The sequence below is a fragment of the Emys orbicularis genome, chromosome 10, assembly GCF_028017835.1.
Source record: "Emys orbicularis isolate rEmyOrb1 chromosome 10, rEmyOrb1.hap1, whole genome shotgun sequence".
Lineage (NCBI taxonomy): Eukaryota > Metazoa > Chordata > Testudines > Emydidae > Emys > Emys orbicularis.
In genome coordinates this window covers 30,829,439-30,846,286 of record NC_088692.1, presented here as the reverse complement: position 1 = coordinate 30,846,286, position 16,848 = coordinate 30,829,439, and the positions used below count along the sequence as shown (strand labels likewise).

The following is a 16,848-nucleotide window of genomic DNA, read 5'->3' as shown; positions in this document are numbered from 1 at the left end:
CAGCACCAAGCAAAACCCTTGTCCCGTCCTCCCCCACTCTCGCTCCACTGGGATCTGCCATCCAAACCCCTTGCTTAGTGAGTGCAGTTCAGTTGAGGGTGACCAGTGCTTAATTTGTAATGAAAGAGGTGCCAGGGCTCAAGCAAGTTTTTTACTTTCATAACTGATGTGACAAGCCCGGGGCTATGAACTGCGAAGCCTAGAGGTGCCAGGGCTCAGCCCTGGCAAAAATTAAGCATTGAGGGTGACCCCCTCTGTCAGGACAGGCTAAGTACAGTTCTGCTGCCCTTTACTCAAACCATAAGGAGAACAACATTTTGTGACCCCCACATTCAATACTAAAATGATTTGTAACCCAGTACCAGCCACAATTGATCACTTGGGCAGCACAGCTCTGTCTGCTGGATACCTAGGCAGAGTAGGTGTGTTCATGTAAATACAGTCTGGTCCTGAAGCCTTCCCCCCCCTCCCCTGGCTCATCACTAGCTGTCAGGGAGAGCTCATTCAGACCTTGCTTACAAATCATCATTTGAAATTATAAGGCTGGCCAACATTGCTGAAATGAATGTGCCAACATTGTCAGAAAAAAACAAGAGCCATGTGAAGAAGCCAGTCTTTGTTCATACTTTTCAACCTATTATACTTTTTCAGGTACAAGTATTTTATCATACTGTACATGCTTTTAAAGTGTGTATTAATGTTTCAATTTCAATTCAAATTTCCAACCAATGACTAAATTGGCAACACTGTAACTAGTTGACCACGTGTGTGTGTGTGTGGGGGGGGGGGTTGAGGAAATTCAGGGGGTGGGATTGCACCCCCATTGGGGGGGTGTAAGGAAATCCCTGGTACTCAGTCCCATTGTATAGACCTGTTCAGAGCTGTTTTTAGAAATGCTGTGGAAATGTACAAACATCCCTATCCTTACAGGACAGCAGGAGCACTCACTTTGCATGGACCTTGCATGTGCAACCTCCTTTAATAGGTGCTACTCTTGCCTTTCTGGTGCATGGCTTAAGAGACTGGATATGTATCCATAGGCTCCGTTGTGCACAGCACTCATGCTCTCGAAACACACACACAAGCTCATTCTTTCACGATCTGGGCCTGCTGTGGCAGTCCTTAATTAGACTAAAATGCCACTGAAGTCCAGGGTGATTCTAGCCTGTGCAAAGGCTGGGAAGCGCAGCTACAGCTTGGCAGTGGTTTCTTCAGAGCTGCACCACTCCGTGGGAAGCTCAGGATTTCTTCCAGAACGCCCAAGTGCATAAGAGGACATATTTCTCCCTGTGAGATTCTCCCACTTTGCAGACCAGTGCTGAGGGGCGTGCTGTAGAGCTGTGGGTCAGGGCACCTTCAGGAACACAGGAAGGTAGTAGAGTCCCTCTCTTTCCCTAAGTGTAGGCATTGCATTTGGAGCCAGCCCTTGTGTGGCTCCTTGTGTCTCTCCCCCACCCCCCCACCTACCTAAAGATCAACCAGGATCTGGTCTGGTAAGACCTGCAGGTTGGGCCCTTGCCAGTTTTCCTTCAGAAAATTAATTTCCCTTTAATTTCCTCTAGCTTAAAACCCCACTAAATGCCTCCCCACTAGATCATAGACCCTCAGACTAGGGACTGACTTTCATTTACTTGTAAAGCACGAGACGTGTGTGTGTGTGTGTGTGCGCGCGTGCGCGCTCTCCAAGGATGTGCCCAGTTAGGCATTTGCTCACTGCTGGTGAATTAACTAAACACATACTTGACAACTTATCAAATATTGTGAGACTTGAGTGTGTGGGTTTACCCCCCCACCCCCATAGTCTTCATGTAATTGAAGAGCATCCCAGTGCCAGAGGACAAGGGGCTCCTTGATATCTGGTGGAAAGTTTCAGGTGGTCTGATCAGTTCAGTGTATCTGATATGTGTCATGTAAGGTGTCACTGGAAAGCTGAGAACACACAGATTATGAACATTCTTGTGTGGCTGGCATATGTATGGTAAATGCCCAAGGGACCAACCCTAGGTGAGGGAAATGTGGCACTAAAATGTGTTTACCAGGCTGTGGAGTGAGTAAACCGGTTTCTCCCAGACAAAGGACTGATGTCTCCAGCCAGGTGTCAGAATTGACTTGCAAGTGTAGGTCAAGTGCCCCCTTCATTTGCATCGAAGGGGGCAGGAACAGATCAATTTGTATTATAGAAAACACTAGTGGAGGAAGAAACTAGCATAAACCTTCCTTCACCACCAGACTCCATGTCGCCTTTCTCACAGGTCCAATGAACTCTACTACGGGGAGGGGTAGGCCAACATTCAGAAAAATCCCTCCCCCCCCCCTGCCCTTACATTGTCACCTAACAAGACAAAGAAACTGAGCACTTTATCTTTGGAGAGAGATCCTGACGAGAGAGGTGGTCTGCCATCTTGCTGGAAGAAGTGTCTGGTAAGTTTTACCTGATACCTAGACTATAGCTTGTTAAAGTCTTACAAGTGAAAAATGCTTTCTAATGCTATTTGTTCATAACCATGTCAATCTTTACAGTGTATACGTGGTCTTACTTAAAACCTTTGTAATAAACTTGTTTTAATCTGAACCATCCAATGAACAGTCCCTTCCATTCAAAGTGATAAGCTGTGCCTTTCCTCTCTTTAGAGGAGCGAATGAACCTTAGTGTTCCTTGGAAGGGCCCAGGAAAGGGCTGGACACTGCAGAGCGCATGGTTTTGGGGAAAATCCAGGACGGGGAGGTGTGGGGGTCAGCTTGCCCCCACTAATGCTGGTGGAAACCAGGGAGTGACTGTGTTGCTGCAGGAGGCAAACGAATGTCCCAGTACGGGAGAGGGTTGCACAGCAGACAGAGTGCATGCATGGTGGTGACAGCAGCCCAGGCAGAGAGCTGCAGCACCAGAGCACTCAGGAGTACATGACAAGTAGTTAGACAACCCCTCACTGGTCTGGATGGCCCCCAGAACGACACCCCACTCCCGAAATCATGAGATTAAGTGGGAATCTCAGATTTACTTTTAATTAAAAAAAAAAAAAAGTTCCTCACCTCTGGGGTTGTGGAGAAAAGCTTGAAAAGTGACCCAAGGCAAATAAAACCAACCCAAACCATCTTGCTATGGTATTATGGTTAAGTAAATCTCATACCTTTGGAATAGTTGGGGTTGGCAATATCATAAACAGGTTCCCCTTTCCTGAGTCTCTGAGCCAGGAGCAACAAGCAACCTTACTTTATATATTTTAGGGCCGCTTTCCTGACTCGCTGGTAAGATGTCAACTGCTCATCTAACCAAAGCAGCCCTAGTGTTTAAAGGACTGAATGGCCATCACATGGTTCTGGCCCATCTAATACTCATTCAGGGCGCTTTTTATTCCTGAATCACTTCTCTTAACTCCCCTGGCCCAATTTCACCCCCAATAATAATAAATCCTGCTCTTTCCCCTTCCTCCAGCTGCTATGGCGCCAACTCAGATTCATAGGGGATTTCCCTTTCAAGGGTGCTGAGAAGAAGACCCAGATTATTATAATAAGCAGCAGCATTGGCTGGGTCACAGACAACCCAGGCTGGCTGTGCGGCTTGTGCACTGTCTGGCGGAGAGGGGTTCAAGCACCCGCCCCATTCATGCAATGAGCTGCGTCCGGCAGCCAGAGGGCCAGGGAGACGTAGCGCCTGGCTGGCCCCTCGTTGCCTGGAGCCGGCGCTCCAGCCTTGGCAGCCCTTGAGCCGGAGCCTGCCCTTGCCAGCGGCTCTGCCATTCAGGATTAAGCCGCGAGCCGCAACATCTGTCGCTAGCCCAGCCAGCGGCGGGGAGCGCTGGAGCCCCGCGGCACCTGCGGGGCCGGAGCCCGTCACATGGCCCGGCCGGCTGGGATTAGACGCGTCGCGCTGCAGTGAAAAGCCGCGGTGATTATCCGGGAGAGGCGGCTGGAGCAGAGCGAGCGCGGCCGGAGGGAGCCCCTCGCTGCAGCCACATGGCCGCGGAGCGCTGCAGCGGGCGCCTCGCCCCGGACCAGGCGCTGGCCGGGAGCTGTGCCCAGGCCGAGTGACTGCGGGCCGCGGAGAATGTCCTATCTGCGCCCCCCGGGCAGGGACCTGGAGCGCTTCGACGGGCTCTCTCTCATTTACTGGTAAGCGGGCTGCCGCCTCTGGGCTGGCCCGGCCCGGCCCGGCCGGGACGGGACACTCTGAGTGGAGCGCTGGCACAAAGGAAAGGGCCGGGTACTTTTAACGCGTGTGGTGGTGCACAGCTCAGCGGGAAGGGACCCATCGCGGCGGGGTCCCGAGGAGAACACATTGACTTGTGATCGGGGAAAGGCCCTGCATGGAGCCGCTTTGCAGGGCCCCTGAAAGGAGAGCAGGTGCATTCCTCTAACTCCTTTCTTCCAGCCACCCTTTACAAGGCTCGATTATTTAAGCCTGGCAGCCACTACACTCCAGCTCCCTTCCTCTGTGAGATGGGTCGCTGGGGTTGTCTTTATAGTTGGGGGAACTGAAGTAGAATAAGGTGAAAAGCTTTACCAAGGGTCCCACAGAGGTGGGAATATCTCCCCAAAGCTCTTGGCTCCCAGCCCCTGTGTTCCAACTGCTAGTTTTGTGATCTCTCTCTAAGCCAGTAGTGTTTGTTTGGGACAGTAAGTGTGCACAAAACATCTAGAAAGGGCCATTGCAGCCTTGTCCCCAATGGCTCCAATAGAGTTGCACCAGTAGAAAAGGCAGCAGAATTGAATTGGTTCCCTGCTCCGAGACTCTTACACTAGAAGGGACTGAGTTTAAAAGATATATTTGCCAGCCAACTTCCATGTGTGATACCCTAGAAATTCTAAGCTGGCACCTGGGATATGCTAACCCCCTAGGTTGGGATCATAGAAACAAGAGGTCTTAGCAGTAGGAGAGCTCCATGAGATTCTAGGAACCTGCACCAAGACTCTCGCCAGTTACTTCCACTCAGTTTGACAACTGGAGAACCACCCCATGGAAGGACAAATGCAACTAAAAATGACTTAAAATAAAGCAGTAGCCTGTGGCGAGGAAAGGAAGAGGGTTTGATAGATTCTGGAGCCGAGCTGCTGCTTTTTGAACAGTTCTTGTTCCAGGACACTAACAAGCAGAGATGGGTAAGACTCCGAGGGTCTCTTCAGCTTGTGGAGTCATTTGTCCTTCTGCTCCCATTCAGATCTGGTAGCATTTTCCATCCATTTTGCCTAGGTGTAAATAGCGGAACGTGGCCTAGGCGAAGGGGATCAGGCCCCTGGAGCCTGCTGCACAAGTCCAGTCTGATACCGCAAATGAAATGAGTGGTGGTATCTGGTCAAAGGCAGATGCACACCACATATCCATGTGCAACTGGCAGTACCTCGTTCTGGGTCTGATCCAAAGTTCAATGAAGTGAATGGAAGGCTGTTTTGGATTGGGCACTAGGAGGGGGACCAAGTAGCTTGGATGCTCAATTCTCTCTAAATTCCACCTGAGGTTGAGTAAACTAGTTAATTTCCCAAATGGGGCAGTTTGAAGGAAGCCTTCCGTACAGTGCATGACTCCTGTATTCCATATGCAAATACGGTCGCCATCATAAATGGGGAATGTGCTGGAAAAATAGTGCTTAACATAGTGGGTCCAGCTGGTGTCATTCCAAGTAGGGCCATTGTCCTAGGACGAGTTATGCCAACTTGCCATCCGCTTAAATCCATCCCAATATCTAATTTAATTCTCCCAGGCTGGTAAGTAGTAGTAACCCAACTGCAGAGGAGCATATAGGTTAAGGGATTTGGCCACCGCCCCAGAATCAGTGTCAGAACCAGGCTTGGACCCAGGAATTCTTGATTTGCACCCTGATGCTCATACCATGCACAGGATGACACATGCAATTTTGGTTCTGACAGGACATTTGATACTGTAAGTGCTTGGTTAGAAAAGTAATTATTTGATTTAACTGGCAGTAAATATACAACTGTGTTTAAAACCTCAGAAAGGGAGAGCATGGTGTTACTGAAACCAATCAGAAATAAATGACAAGGGCGTGATGCATCCCTCAACTGGTGAGTGTGATCAAGAACATCTCTGGCTTTCTAAAGTACATGCTTCCTTGAAGCAGAAAATCTGGGCAGAGGAAAGACGGCTAATATCTAATTGTAAATATGGCACATAGATTTATATGTGGGACCTGCTCCAGTGTGCATTGAAGCCAATGGGAGTGTTCCCATTGACTTGAATGGACCCAGTCTGGGTCCACAGTGCAACTGACTTCACTGGCTGACGAATTATGGATTCAGTGGGCTAGAACCTCAGCTGGTGTGACCTACTGTAGCTCTGTTGACTTCAGTGGCGCTACACTGGTTTTCCCCCAGTTGAGGATCTGGCCCTGTATTTCTAGTGACATGTGAGACACGTTCAGGGGGTTTTGCCTTTAAAAGCAATCCTGAGCTTTCTGAACAGGGCTTTCTCTTGCCTTTGCTAGAAATAATTCACTTTTTATGTCCCCCATAATCCCATAAAGATTTCATTATATGCCTTATAAGGAAGAACCTAGTAAGAGGAGACTAACCTCTTTAAATGTTTCCAAGAAATTTGTTTTCTTTGATGGTTTAACACTTGAATGTTGAACTAAAAGTAACAGAGATTTGTGTAGCTCCCACTGGAATTCATTAGCAAATTCCTTCCAGGAGGGGTGGAGAATGTTATAAGCAAAGAATATTTTTGGTTTGCTTAGTTGCTTTTTCAGCTGCAGGAAAAATTGTTACTCCTGTAAGAACTTAAAACCCTAGAGATGCTTCCACAAAGAGGGTGAAATCTGGACTTAAATCCAGATTTCCAGTTTCCAGCACATCACTGCATGTATTGAATAAGTGCAAAAGGTTCATCTCAGCCCTGCAGGGTGTGCTATAATAATAAACAATCATTTTGTTTTCAGGCACACAGAAATGTGTGAGGTGCCTCCAAGAATAAGCAAAGACATTATACTTCCCCAAAGTCGTTCCTTTTTAAAACATGTGCAGTGTCGTCATCTGCTCCTGAATTTGGCTCCCTCATGACTCCACCTGAACCACCTAATACTCTTAGTGACACTCGAGTGTATTCAGTGTTGACTATGCTGACTTTAGTGCTGGAGCTCTGATTTTACACCTGTGTGGTGGAGAGCGGGATTTTGCCCAGCATTTCCAACTTGGTGGAAGTGGAAATACTTGTGAGCATACGGAGGTCTCTAGATTACCGCCTGGTAGGTAAAAAGGTGTGGGGGATGGCTTCTGGGACCTACATCCTCCTCTTAGGCCTTGTCTACAAGAGCAAGCTTTGTACCAGCAATTGGCCATAAGCAGAGCTTTGGAACAATGGTGGAAGCAAGAGGCGCCCCTGGCCTCCAGATTTGCTGCTTGGCTTGTACTGAGCATGCTCACACAGACTGAGCATGCTTAGTAATATCTGCTGAAGCCGCTGCCCTCACGCTGCCCCTCCCCTGCACTGTTGGTAGGTACGAGTCATCTCTGGTGGAAGCTGCAGTGCAAACAGGACTCAAGTGTTTTTGTTATCCGCATGTCCTCACAGAAGAAAGGATGACCTAGTGGATGGGATACTAAGTTGGGCCCCAGGAGACCTAGGTTCAGTTCCTGGCTTAGTCACAGATTTTCTGTGTGAGCTTGGGCAAAGCCTTTAATTTATCCAGTGCCTGTGTTCCCTGTGTACAAAATGGGGGCTTACACTTTCCTGCCTCATACGGGTACAGTGAAGGTAAAATCCACTCACAATTGCGAGGCGCTCAGGCTCTATGATAGTTAAAGAGGAAGGATGGTCCAGTGGTTAGGGTACTAGCTAGAGAGGTGGGTTCAACTTCCTGCTCTGCCACAGACTTCCTGTGGGACCCTAGGCAAGTCAGCCTCTCTGGGGCTCAATTCCCCATCTGTAAAATGGGCATAATAGCCCCCCCCCCAGGGTGTTGTGAGGATGAAGACATTAAGGATTGTGAGATGCTCAGGTACTATGGTCATGGGGGCCATCTGAGCACCTAAGGTAGATAGAGGGCTATACAAGTTCCTAGACCAGGGATCAGCAACTTTTGGCATGTGGCCCATCAGGGAAATCGGCTGGCAGGCCAGGACGGTTTGTTTACCTGCAGCATCCGCAGGTTTGGCCGATCGCAGCTCCCACTGGCCGCGGTTCGCTGTCCCAGGCCAATGGAAGCTGCGGAAAGCGGCGTGGGCCGAGGGATGTGCTGGCAGTTGCTTTCCGCAGCTCCCATTGGTCTGGAACGGTGAACCGCGGCCAGTGGGAGCTGCGATCGGCTGAACCTGTGGACGCGGCAGGTAAACAAACTGTCCCGGCCCGCCAGTGGATTTCCCTGATGGGCCGCTTGCCAAAGGTTGCCGATCCCTGTCCTAGACAAACACACTGTTAGACAATGACACACTGTTAGACAATGACAATTTGCCTAAATGTTTTAAAAAACACCCTCCGCAAAACCCAACCCATTAGTGTATCTCCACATTCTGTGGGCATGGTGCCAAAGTCTCTCAGACCTCACCTGACTTCATTTTCATTGGATTGCGAATCGGGTGGGTGAAAACCTTCCTCTCCCCAGAAGTTTGCTGTCCTCTCCGGTACACAATTTCAGACCCAACCCTGTATCTGGAGAAAAGCTCTGTTGGATTTAGCTGCCTGCAGTTGGAGAACAGCTGAAGAAAGCCCTCCCTTCCGGAAGGGAGGGCTGGGAGGGGAAGAGTTTGTGCAGCAATCTGCCTAGCAGAAGCTGCTCTGTTTCTGCTACAGTATGTGTCTGATTAGTCCTGTTGATGCATCGGGAAAATTGTTGGCTCAGGGAAAAGCCAAGCTCCCTCCAGGACCCCCAGTGTGTGAAAAGTGCCAGATGGGCTGGGTGGTGTTCTGCTGGCCTTACACTTTGCTTAGGATTTTGTCCAGGAAGCAAAGTCTTCAGGGCAGCAAACAGATGGCAAGTGAGATAACGCTGCCCCATCACTTCGATAGATGTGGCCCAACTCTGCCACTGATTAAAAGATTAATTTGTTAGAGTGTCTGCAATGAATGAATGAATAGATTAACTAAACTGCCCCATACCCTGGTACTTTTTGTACAGTCATACCTGCTGGGAATTGACACTTGGGCAACCTTTCCCCTGCACTGATGAGTGAACAGAGCAAGTTCTAAAATCTGTGTCCTAGGCAGTGATTAGTGTGCGGGGACTGGAAGCCAGCGCCCTTAGGTTCAGTTTCTGGCTCTGTTGCTGTGATCTTGGGCATTTAATTTCTCTTCTCTATGACTCAATTTCCCCATCTGTAAAATGGGCGCAATACTGCTGGCCTATCTGGGGGCATTGGGCCTGATTGAAAGCCCACTGAAGTCAGTTGATGGGATTTGGATCGGGCTCAATTGTGAGGCTTAATTCATGAATGCTTATAAAACACTTTGAGATCCTCCAGTGGAAGTGAAGTCAGCTTTGCAAAATTGTCATGAAATGTACAGCTTAGATGCAAATATTCTCCTCTGCAACAGTGAGGATAAAACAAATGAGAAATTATCTGCCCATCAAAAGTGATGACTTGCCTTAGCTGGATAGATTTTTTTTTTTTTTTTTGCAAGGCTATGCCTTGTCATGTTATTTGTATTGTGCTAGCATCTAGGGGCCCCAATCATGGACCAGGACCTCATTGTGCTGGGGTCTGTACTAACATGGAACAGAAACACAAGTCCTGCCCCAACAAGCTTACAATCTAAGTATAAGACAAGAGACAATGGGTGGATGCAGACAGATGGGGGGCACACAAAGAAACAATGAGATGATGCTGCTCAGCACGACCAGGCAGTGATCTCGGCACACCAGCTGCCTGACCACTGTGGAGTTTGTCCCAGCAAAGGAGGGATTTGAAAGGGGCCAATGAAGTAGCTTTGTAGATGTAGATCTTCCTGGCTGAAATACAGCCAGGACCAGAATGAGCAGTAAGACGGTGCAACTGGGCTGGAGAAAGGAATGTATGAAGGGTATGTCTACACTACGAGAGTAGTTCGATTTCACTTAAATCGAATATGTGGAATCGATATTGCAAAGTCGAACGTGTGTGTCCACACTAAGGACAGTAATTCGACTTTGTGAGTCCACACTAACGGGGGAAGCGTCGACATTGGAAGCAGTGCACTGTGGGCAGCTATCCCACAGTTCCCGCAGTCCCCGCTGCCCATTGGAATTCTGGGTCGAGCCGCCAATGCCTTCTGGGTAAAAAAATATGTAGAGGGTGCTTTTGGGTAACTGTCGTCATCCGTCCGTCACTACCGCCCTCCCTCCCTCCCTGAAAGCGCCGGCGGGAAATCAGTTCGCGCACTTTTCTGGTCAGTGACAGCGCGGACGCCACAGCACTGCGAGCATGGAGCCCGCTGTGACCATCGCTGCAGTTGTGGCCGTTGTCAACGCCTCGCAGCTTATCATCCACCTTTCCCAGAGGCAGATGCAGATAAATCAGGCGAGGAGGCTACGGCACCGCGGTGAGGGCCTGAAGTCTGAGAGTAGCACAGGCCTGTCAGAAAGCACGGGACCCAGCGCCGAGGACATCACGGTGACAATGGGTCATGTGGATTTTGTGGAACGGCGATTCTGGGCCCGGGAAACAAGCACGGACTGGTGGGACCGCATAGTGCTGCAGGTCTGGGATGAATCCCAGTGGCTGCGAAACTTTCGCATGCGGAAGGGGACTTTCCTTGAACTTTGTGAGTTGCTGTCCCCTGCCCTGAAGCGCAATGACACCCGGATGCGAGCAGCCCTGACTGTCCAGAAGCGAGTGGCCATAGCCCTCTGGAAGCTTGCAACGCCGGACAGCTACCGGTCAGTCGCAAACCACTTTGGCGTGGGCAAATCTACCGTGGGGGTTGTTGTGATGCAAGTAGCCAACGCAATCGTTGAGGTACTGCTCTCAAAGGTAGTGACCCTGGGAAACGCGCAGGCCATCATAGATGGCTTCGCCGCGATGGGATTCCCAAACTGCGGTGGGGCTATAGATGGAACTCACATCCCTATCCTGGGACCGGACCACCAGGCCAGCCAGTACATTAACAGAAAGGGCTACTTTTCAATGGTGCTGCAAGCACTGGTGGACCATCGGGGACGTTTTACAAATATCAACGTTGGATGGCCTGGCAAGGTTCATGACGCTCGCGTTTTCAGAAACTCTGGTCTGTTTAGACGGCTGCAGGAAGGTATTTACTTCCCGGACCACAAAATAACTGTTGGGGATGTGGAGATGCCTACAGTGATCCTCAGGGACCCAGCCTACCCGCTAATGCCCTGGCTCATGAAGCCCTATACTGGCGCCCTGGACACTGAAAAAGAACTGTTCAACTACCGGCTGAGCAAGTGCAGAATGGTGGTGGAGTGTGCTTTTGGCCGTCTCAAGGGGAGATGGAGAAGCTTACTGACTCGCTGTGATCTCAGCGAAACCAATATCCCCATTGTTATAGCAGCTTGCTGTGTGCTCCACAATCTCTGTGAGAGCAAGGGTGAGAACTTTATGGCGGGGTGGGAGGTTGAGGCAAATAGCCTGGCTTCTGATTACACCCAGCCAGACAGCTGGGCGATTAGAAGAGCCCAGCGGGACGCGCTGTGCATCCGGGAGGCTTTGAAAGCTAGGTTCCAGAGTGAGCAGGGTAACCAGTGACTTTTAAGTTTCTGTACAGAGAAGCTGAACCTGCCCCCGTTTCTTTACCCAGTTAATGTTGACTATCCTCTCCAGTTACATACCCCCTTCACCCCCTTCCAAAAAAATAAAATCAGTTCTATTTTGTTAATGAACACCGTTGTCTTTATTACTGTTTTTGCGGGAATGTTTTAAACCTGGGACGCAGACTGTGGTGGGGAGCGGGTGTAGTGTACTGATGCAAATGACGCTTCTAAACTCCAGGAATGACAGGCTCCGCAGTGGTGGACTGGTTGTTTCAACGGAGCCTGCCAGCCCTCCTGATCGGGACTGCGTGTATGTGGGGGCTATGTGACTTTGTGGCAGGGGGAGGAGGGTTACAGATCCCCTGCTGCGTGGCTCTGTGATCCAGGATAAGGACCGCTGCATAAGATCTGTAACTGCCCTCCCCCGCCACAAAGTCACAGAGCAACCCCCCCCACCCCCACAGAACATGAAAACCACCTCCCAGACTGACCAGGGTAACTAGTCACTGCACTGTGTATGTGCCCTGCTGCTGGACCTGCCCCCGCCTCTGTACCCTGCTAAAGGTGACTGTCCTGTCCAATTACCAAGCCCCTTCCCCCCCCTTCAGACAGACTCTCCTCCAAAAGAACATGATAGAAACAGTAATTAACAGAAACATATATTTTATTAGCAACTACACATGAAATGGGGGGTTGAAACTTGGACGGGGGCTTGTGTGAGGCGGGAAGGAAAGGACTTGTCAAATTTTGGGGAATGAGAGCCTTCTAGTAGTAGAGCAGTCTGCAGGGGTGGAGTGAGAGTTTTCACGGACTCTGCCGCCCCTCCTTCTTTGGACTTTGGGTGAGGGGGGTATGGGACTTGGTGGCGGGGGAGGGCGGTTAGAGAGAGACTGCAGCGGGGCTCTGTCCTCCTGCCTCCGTTCCTGCAGAACATCCACAAGGCGCCGGAGCGTGTCCGTTTGCTCCCTCATTAGTCCAAGCAGCGTTTGAGTCGCCTGCTGGTCTTCCTGCCGCCACCTCTCCTCCCGTTCCATGTGTGATTGGTGCATTTGGGACAAGTTCTCCCTCCACTGGGTCTGCTGGGCTGCCTGGGCTCGGGAGCAGCCCATGAGTTCCGAGAACATGTCTTCCCGTGTCCTCTTCTTCCTCCGCCTAATCTGCGCTAGCCTCTGGGAGTGTGATGCCAGGCTGGGTTGGGAGACAGTCGCAGATGTGGCTGTGGGAATGGGAAAAAGGGAGTGAATTCCTCAGAAAAATAAATGTAGTTGTGAACAAAGAACATAGTCTTTCTCTGTGAACAAGACCATGCACTGCACCTATCACATGCGCACTCAGGACAAGGTCGAATTTTCGGCCCTCGCATTCAGTGCCTGGGGTCTTGCACTGCCGATCTGAGAAGCGGGGCAGGACACCGGAATTTGTGTAGCAGGCAGACATGGTAAGCCGTAGACTTGTGGCTGCTTAAAACTTTAGTAGTAGCACTGGCCTCCTTTCACATTGAAAGCAATGCCAGTCTCTGCTGCCAGCAATCCGGCAAGCATGAACTCTTCCACTGTCCCACCCCCTCGCGGCTGTCCCAGGGAAAGATCCTTGTATGCTGCCCCTCTCCCGCCTCCACCGCGTGGCTGTAAACCGGCGGTTACAGTTCTGTAAAGGAACGGGCAAGCAGTCCCAATACTAACATTCCCCTACCTAATTCAAAGCAGGTCACCATGAGCGACATCACCCTGATGAGGATCTCAGACAGTGATAAAGAAAGAATGCTTCGGGAAAGCCTGCAAAGACCAGGGCCGTATGCCGCCATGCTCTGCAGGGCAATGATCCCGGAGTACTTGATTGTCTCCTGGCGCGGAAACGTTTCCTACCACGGAGGACCCAATAAGGCCGCTCTCCCCAGGAACCTGATGCAAAGGCTTTCCAATTACCTCCAGGAGAGCTTCGTGGAGATGTCCCAGGAGGATTACTGCTCTATCCCCGGACATGTAGACCGCATTTTACTGTAGCTGCACTGGCAGGGACTAAACAGTAGAGCGGCTTGGGCAGAACAATCATGCAAAACCGGACATTGTTAGATTTTTTTCAATAGTTGCACTGCCCAGGACTGAAACGTTAAGCGCCTAGGGCAAGCTAATCATGAAAAACCCGTTGTTGTTGTTGTTGTTAATATTCCAGTTCTGTTAAAAATAAATGTTTAGATGTTTAAAACACTTACTGCTTGATCCTTCCCCTGATTCTGTGTCCGGGTTAACGGCTGGGGACGGTTGGTAGGGGATCTCTGTAAGGGTGATGAAGAGATCCTGGCTGTCGGGGAAATCAGCGTTGTAAGCGCTGTCGACTGCCTCGTCCTCTTCATCTCCTTCCTCATCTTCCCTGTCCGCTAACATGTCCGAGGAACCGGCCATGGACAATATCCCATCCTCAGAGTCCATGGTCAGTGGTGGGGTAGTGGTGGCGGCCGCACCTAGGATGGAATGCAGTGCCTCGTAGAAACGGGATGTCTGGGGCTGGGATCCGGAGCGTCCGTTTGCCTCTTTGGTCTTCTGGTAGCCTTGTCTCAGCTCCTTGATTTTCACGCGGCACTGTGTTGCATCCCGGCTGTATCCTCTCTCTCTGCCATGGCTTTAGAGATCTTCTCGTAGATCTTTGCATTCCGTCTTTTGGAGCGCAGCTCGGAAAGCACGGACTCATCGCCCCACACAGCGATCAGATCCAAGACTTCCCGATCAGTCCATTCTGGGGCCCTCTTTCTATTAGATTGCACGGCCATCTCTGCTGGAGAGCTCTGCATCGTTGCCAGTGCTGCTGAGCTCGCCACGATGTCCAAACAGGAAATGAGATTCAAACTGCCCAGACAGGAAAAGGAATTCAAATTTTCCCGGGGCTTTTCCTGTGTGGCTGGTCAGAGCATCCGAGCTCGGACTGCTGTCCAGAGCGTCAACAGAGTGGTGCACTGTGGGATAGCTCCCGGAGCTATTAGCGTCGATTTCCATCCACACCTAGCCTAATTCGATATGGCCATTTCGAATTTACCGCTACTCCCCTCGTTGGGGAGGAGTACAGAAGTCGAATTTAAGAGACCTCTATGTCGAACTAAATAGCTTCGTGGTGTGGACGGGTGCAGGGTTAATTCGATGTAACGGCGCTAAATTCGACATAAACACCTAGTGTAGACCAGGCCAAAGATGGGAAGCCAAAGGAGTCAAGGGCAGTGCTGCTGATATAGGGAGGGGCAGGGAAAGGGCTGTGATGGGTGAGAACAAGAATGACTAAAGAGAAAGGAGAGCAGAAATGGGGAGGAAAAGGGACGAAGGGAAGAGGTGGGAAAGAGTTGCTTTTGATGCAGGGGTGATTGAGAAAAATCAGATTACCGTTCAGTAGCAACTGGAATGTTACTGAGCTCCTTGCAAGAATGGGGTTGTGAGGAGGGAGAGATGAAACCCGCTCAGCCACTGTGGGGTGGGGCAGCTCCTAGACAGGTCATGAGAGCTATTGTATTATTTACCCTGCAAGCTCTGTCGGGTAGGGACTGGCCACCACTCTGATGGCCCAGCAGCTGGCACAGGGAGGCTCCATGCGTGGTTGGTCTGGAAGCACTGCTGTCAGAAATGTGACTGGGTGATAATGGTTAAAGGGATCTGGTATGAAGGCCAAGACCATAACAGGGTTCAAAAAAGAACTAGATAAATTTATGGAGGATAGGTCCATCAATGGCTATTATTCTGTTTGCCAGAAGCTGGGAATGAACAACAGGGGATGGATCACTTGATGATTACCTGTTCTGTTCATTGCCTCTGGGGCATCTGCCACTGGCCACTGTCGGAAGACAGGATATTGGGCTAGAAGGACCTTTGGTCTGACCCAGTAGGGCCGTTCTTATGTATGGCGTTTTCCTTCTCCAGCCAATGAAGGAAGTGTTGGAATAACCCATTGGCTTCGGTGGCAGAAGGTGGCGTCAGCAGCCGACAGGCTGTCTTTCAAAAGCAGACACCATGCGGGAGGAGGCCTTGGTGGGCATAAAGAGAAATGGGGCAGCTTCTGTGTGGGCTTGTAAAGAAAAACAGACACAGTGTTGCCTGGGACTAGCTCCTGTTGTCAGGTGTGCCTAGGTAGCTCCATTGACTTGAGTGGAATTATTACTGATTTAGCCCCAATTCTACAAGTTACAATGCCTGGACAAGCCACTTCATGCTTCCTTCCATGGTACCCGAGGCCTCGCAGGCCCTTTGGCTTCCTCAGGGCTTAGCATAGAGGCCCACCCATTGCCGATTCAGGGCCTTATGCCAGTCCGTCAGGCAGATTCGATCCCTTTCAGCCTGAGAACATGAGGCCTCTCTCTCAGAAGGCAACGGGTGTTATGCCGTTTGGTCCCCATGGAGGCAGGATTCCATCAACCACTAGAACAAGCGCTGGTCTCAGTTTTCCTGATTTTCGTTTTTTGATTCCTGTTTTGATCAAAAGTCCTATTTGGACCAAAAAGAAAAGGAAGGAAACTTCCCCACTTCCCTCTTTTTTCCAACCAGCTCAAGGGCTATTAGAAGTTTTTCATACATCAAAAGTTCAACAAAAAGGTTGGTGAAACGTGCAATTTTTTGACATGGGGAAGCCGAAGAAACTATTTCAACAAAGTGTTCTTCATGATTTTTCTTTTCATATTTCCACTCTCTGAAGTTAGATCTCATTGGAGCCAGAGGGTCAGATCCTCGTCCTAAGGAAATCTATGGGGTTTGTCCCAGTAAATCAAATGGGACTAGGATTTGGCCCAGAGGACTTTATTTTAACATCCTGTTCCTTTCCATGTCTACACTTACCTTCGAAGTGATCGATCCAGCGGGGGTCAATTTATCGTGTCTAGTGAAGGTGCGATAAATCGACCGCCGAGCGCTCTCCTGTCGACTCCGGTACTCCACTGGAGTGAGAAGCGTAGGCGGAGTCGACAGGGGAGCGTCAGCAGTCGACCTACCACAGTGAAGACACCGCGGTAAATAGATCTAAGTATGTCAACTTCAGCTACGTTATTCACGTAGCTGAAGTTGCGTATCTTAGGCTACGTCCTCACTACCGGGGGGGAGTCGATTTAAGATACGCAAATTCAGCTACGCAAATAGCGTAGCTGAATTCGACGTATCGGAGCCGACTTACCCCGCTGTGAGGACGGTGGCAAATCGACCTCCGCGGCTCCCCCGTCGACGGCGCTTACTCCTACCTCCCCTGG

General features: G+C 50.3%; 1 protein-coding gene across 1 annotated transcript in view; it reads left to right on the top strand.

Moving 5' to 3' along the window:
- The first annotated feature begins 4,045 nt into the window (after positions 1–4,045).
- Positions 4,046–16,848, top strand: part of LOC135884291 (syntaxin-binding protein 4-like) — a 139,273-nt gene continuing 126,470 nt past the window's right edge. The window contains exon 1 of the mRNA XM_065411575.1: positions 4,046–4,110. Within this exon, the coding sequence (XP_065267647.1) occupies positions 4,046–4,110 (65 nt within the window). The remainder of the gene's footprint in view (positions 4,111–16,848) is intronic.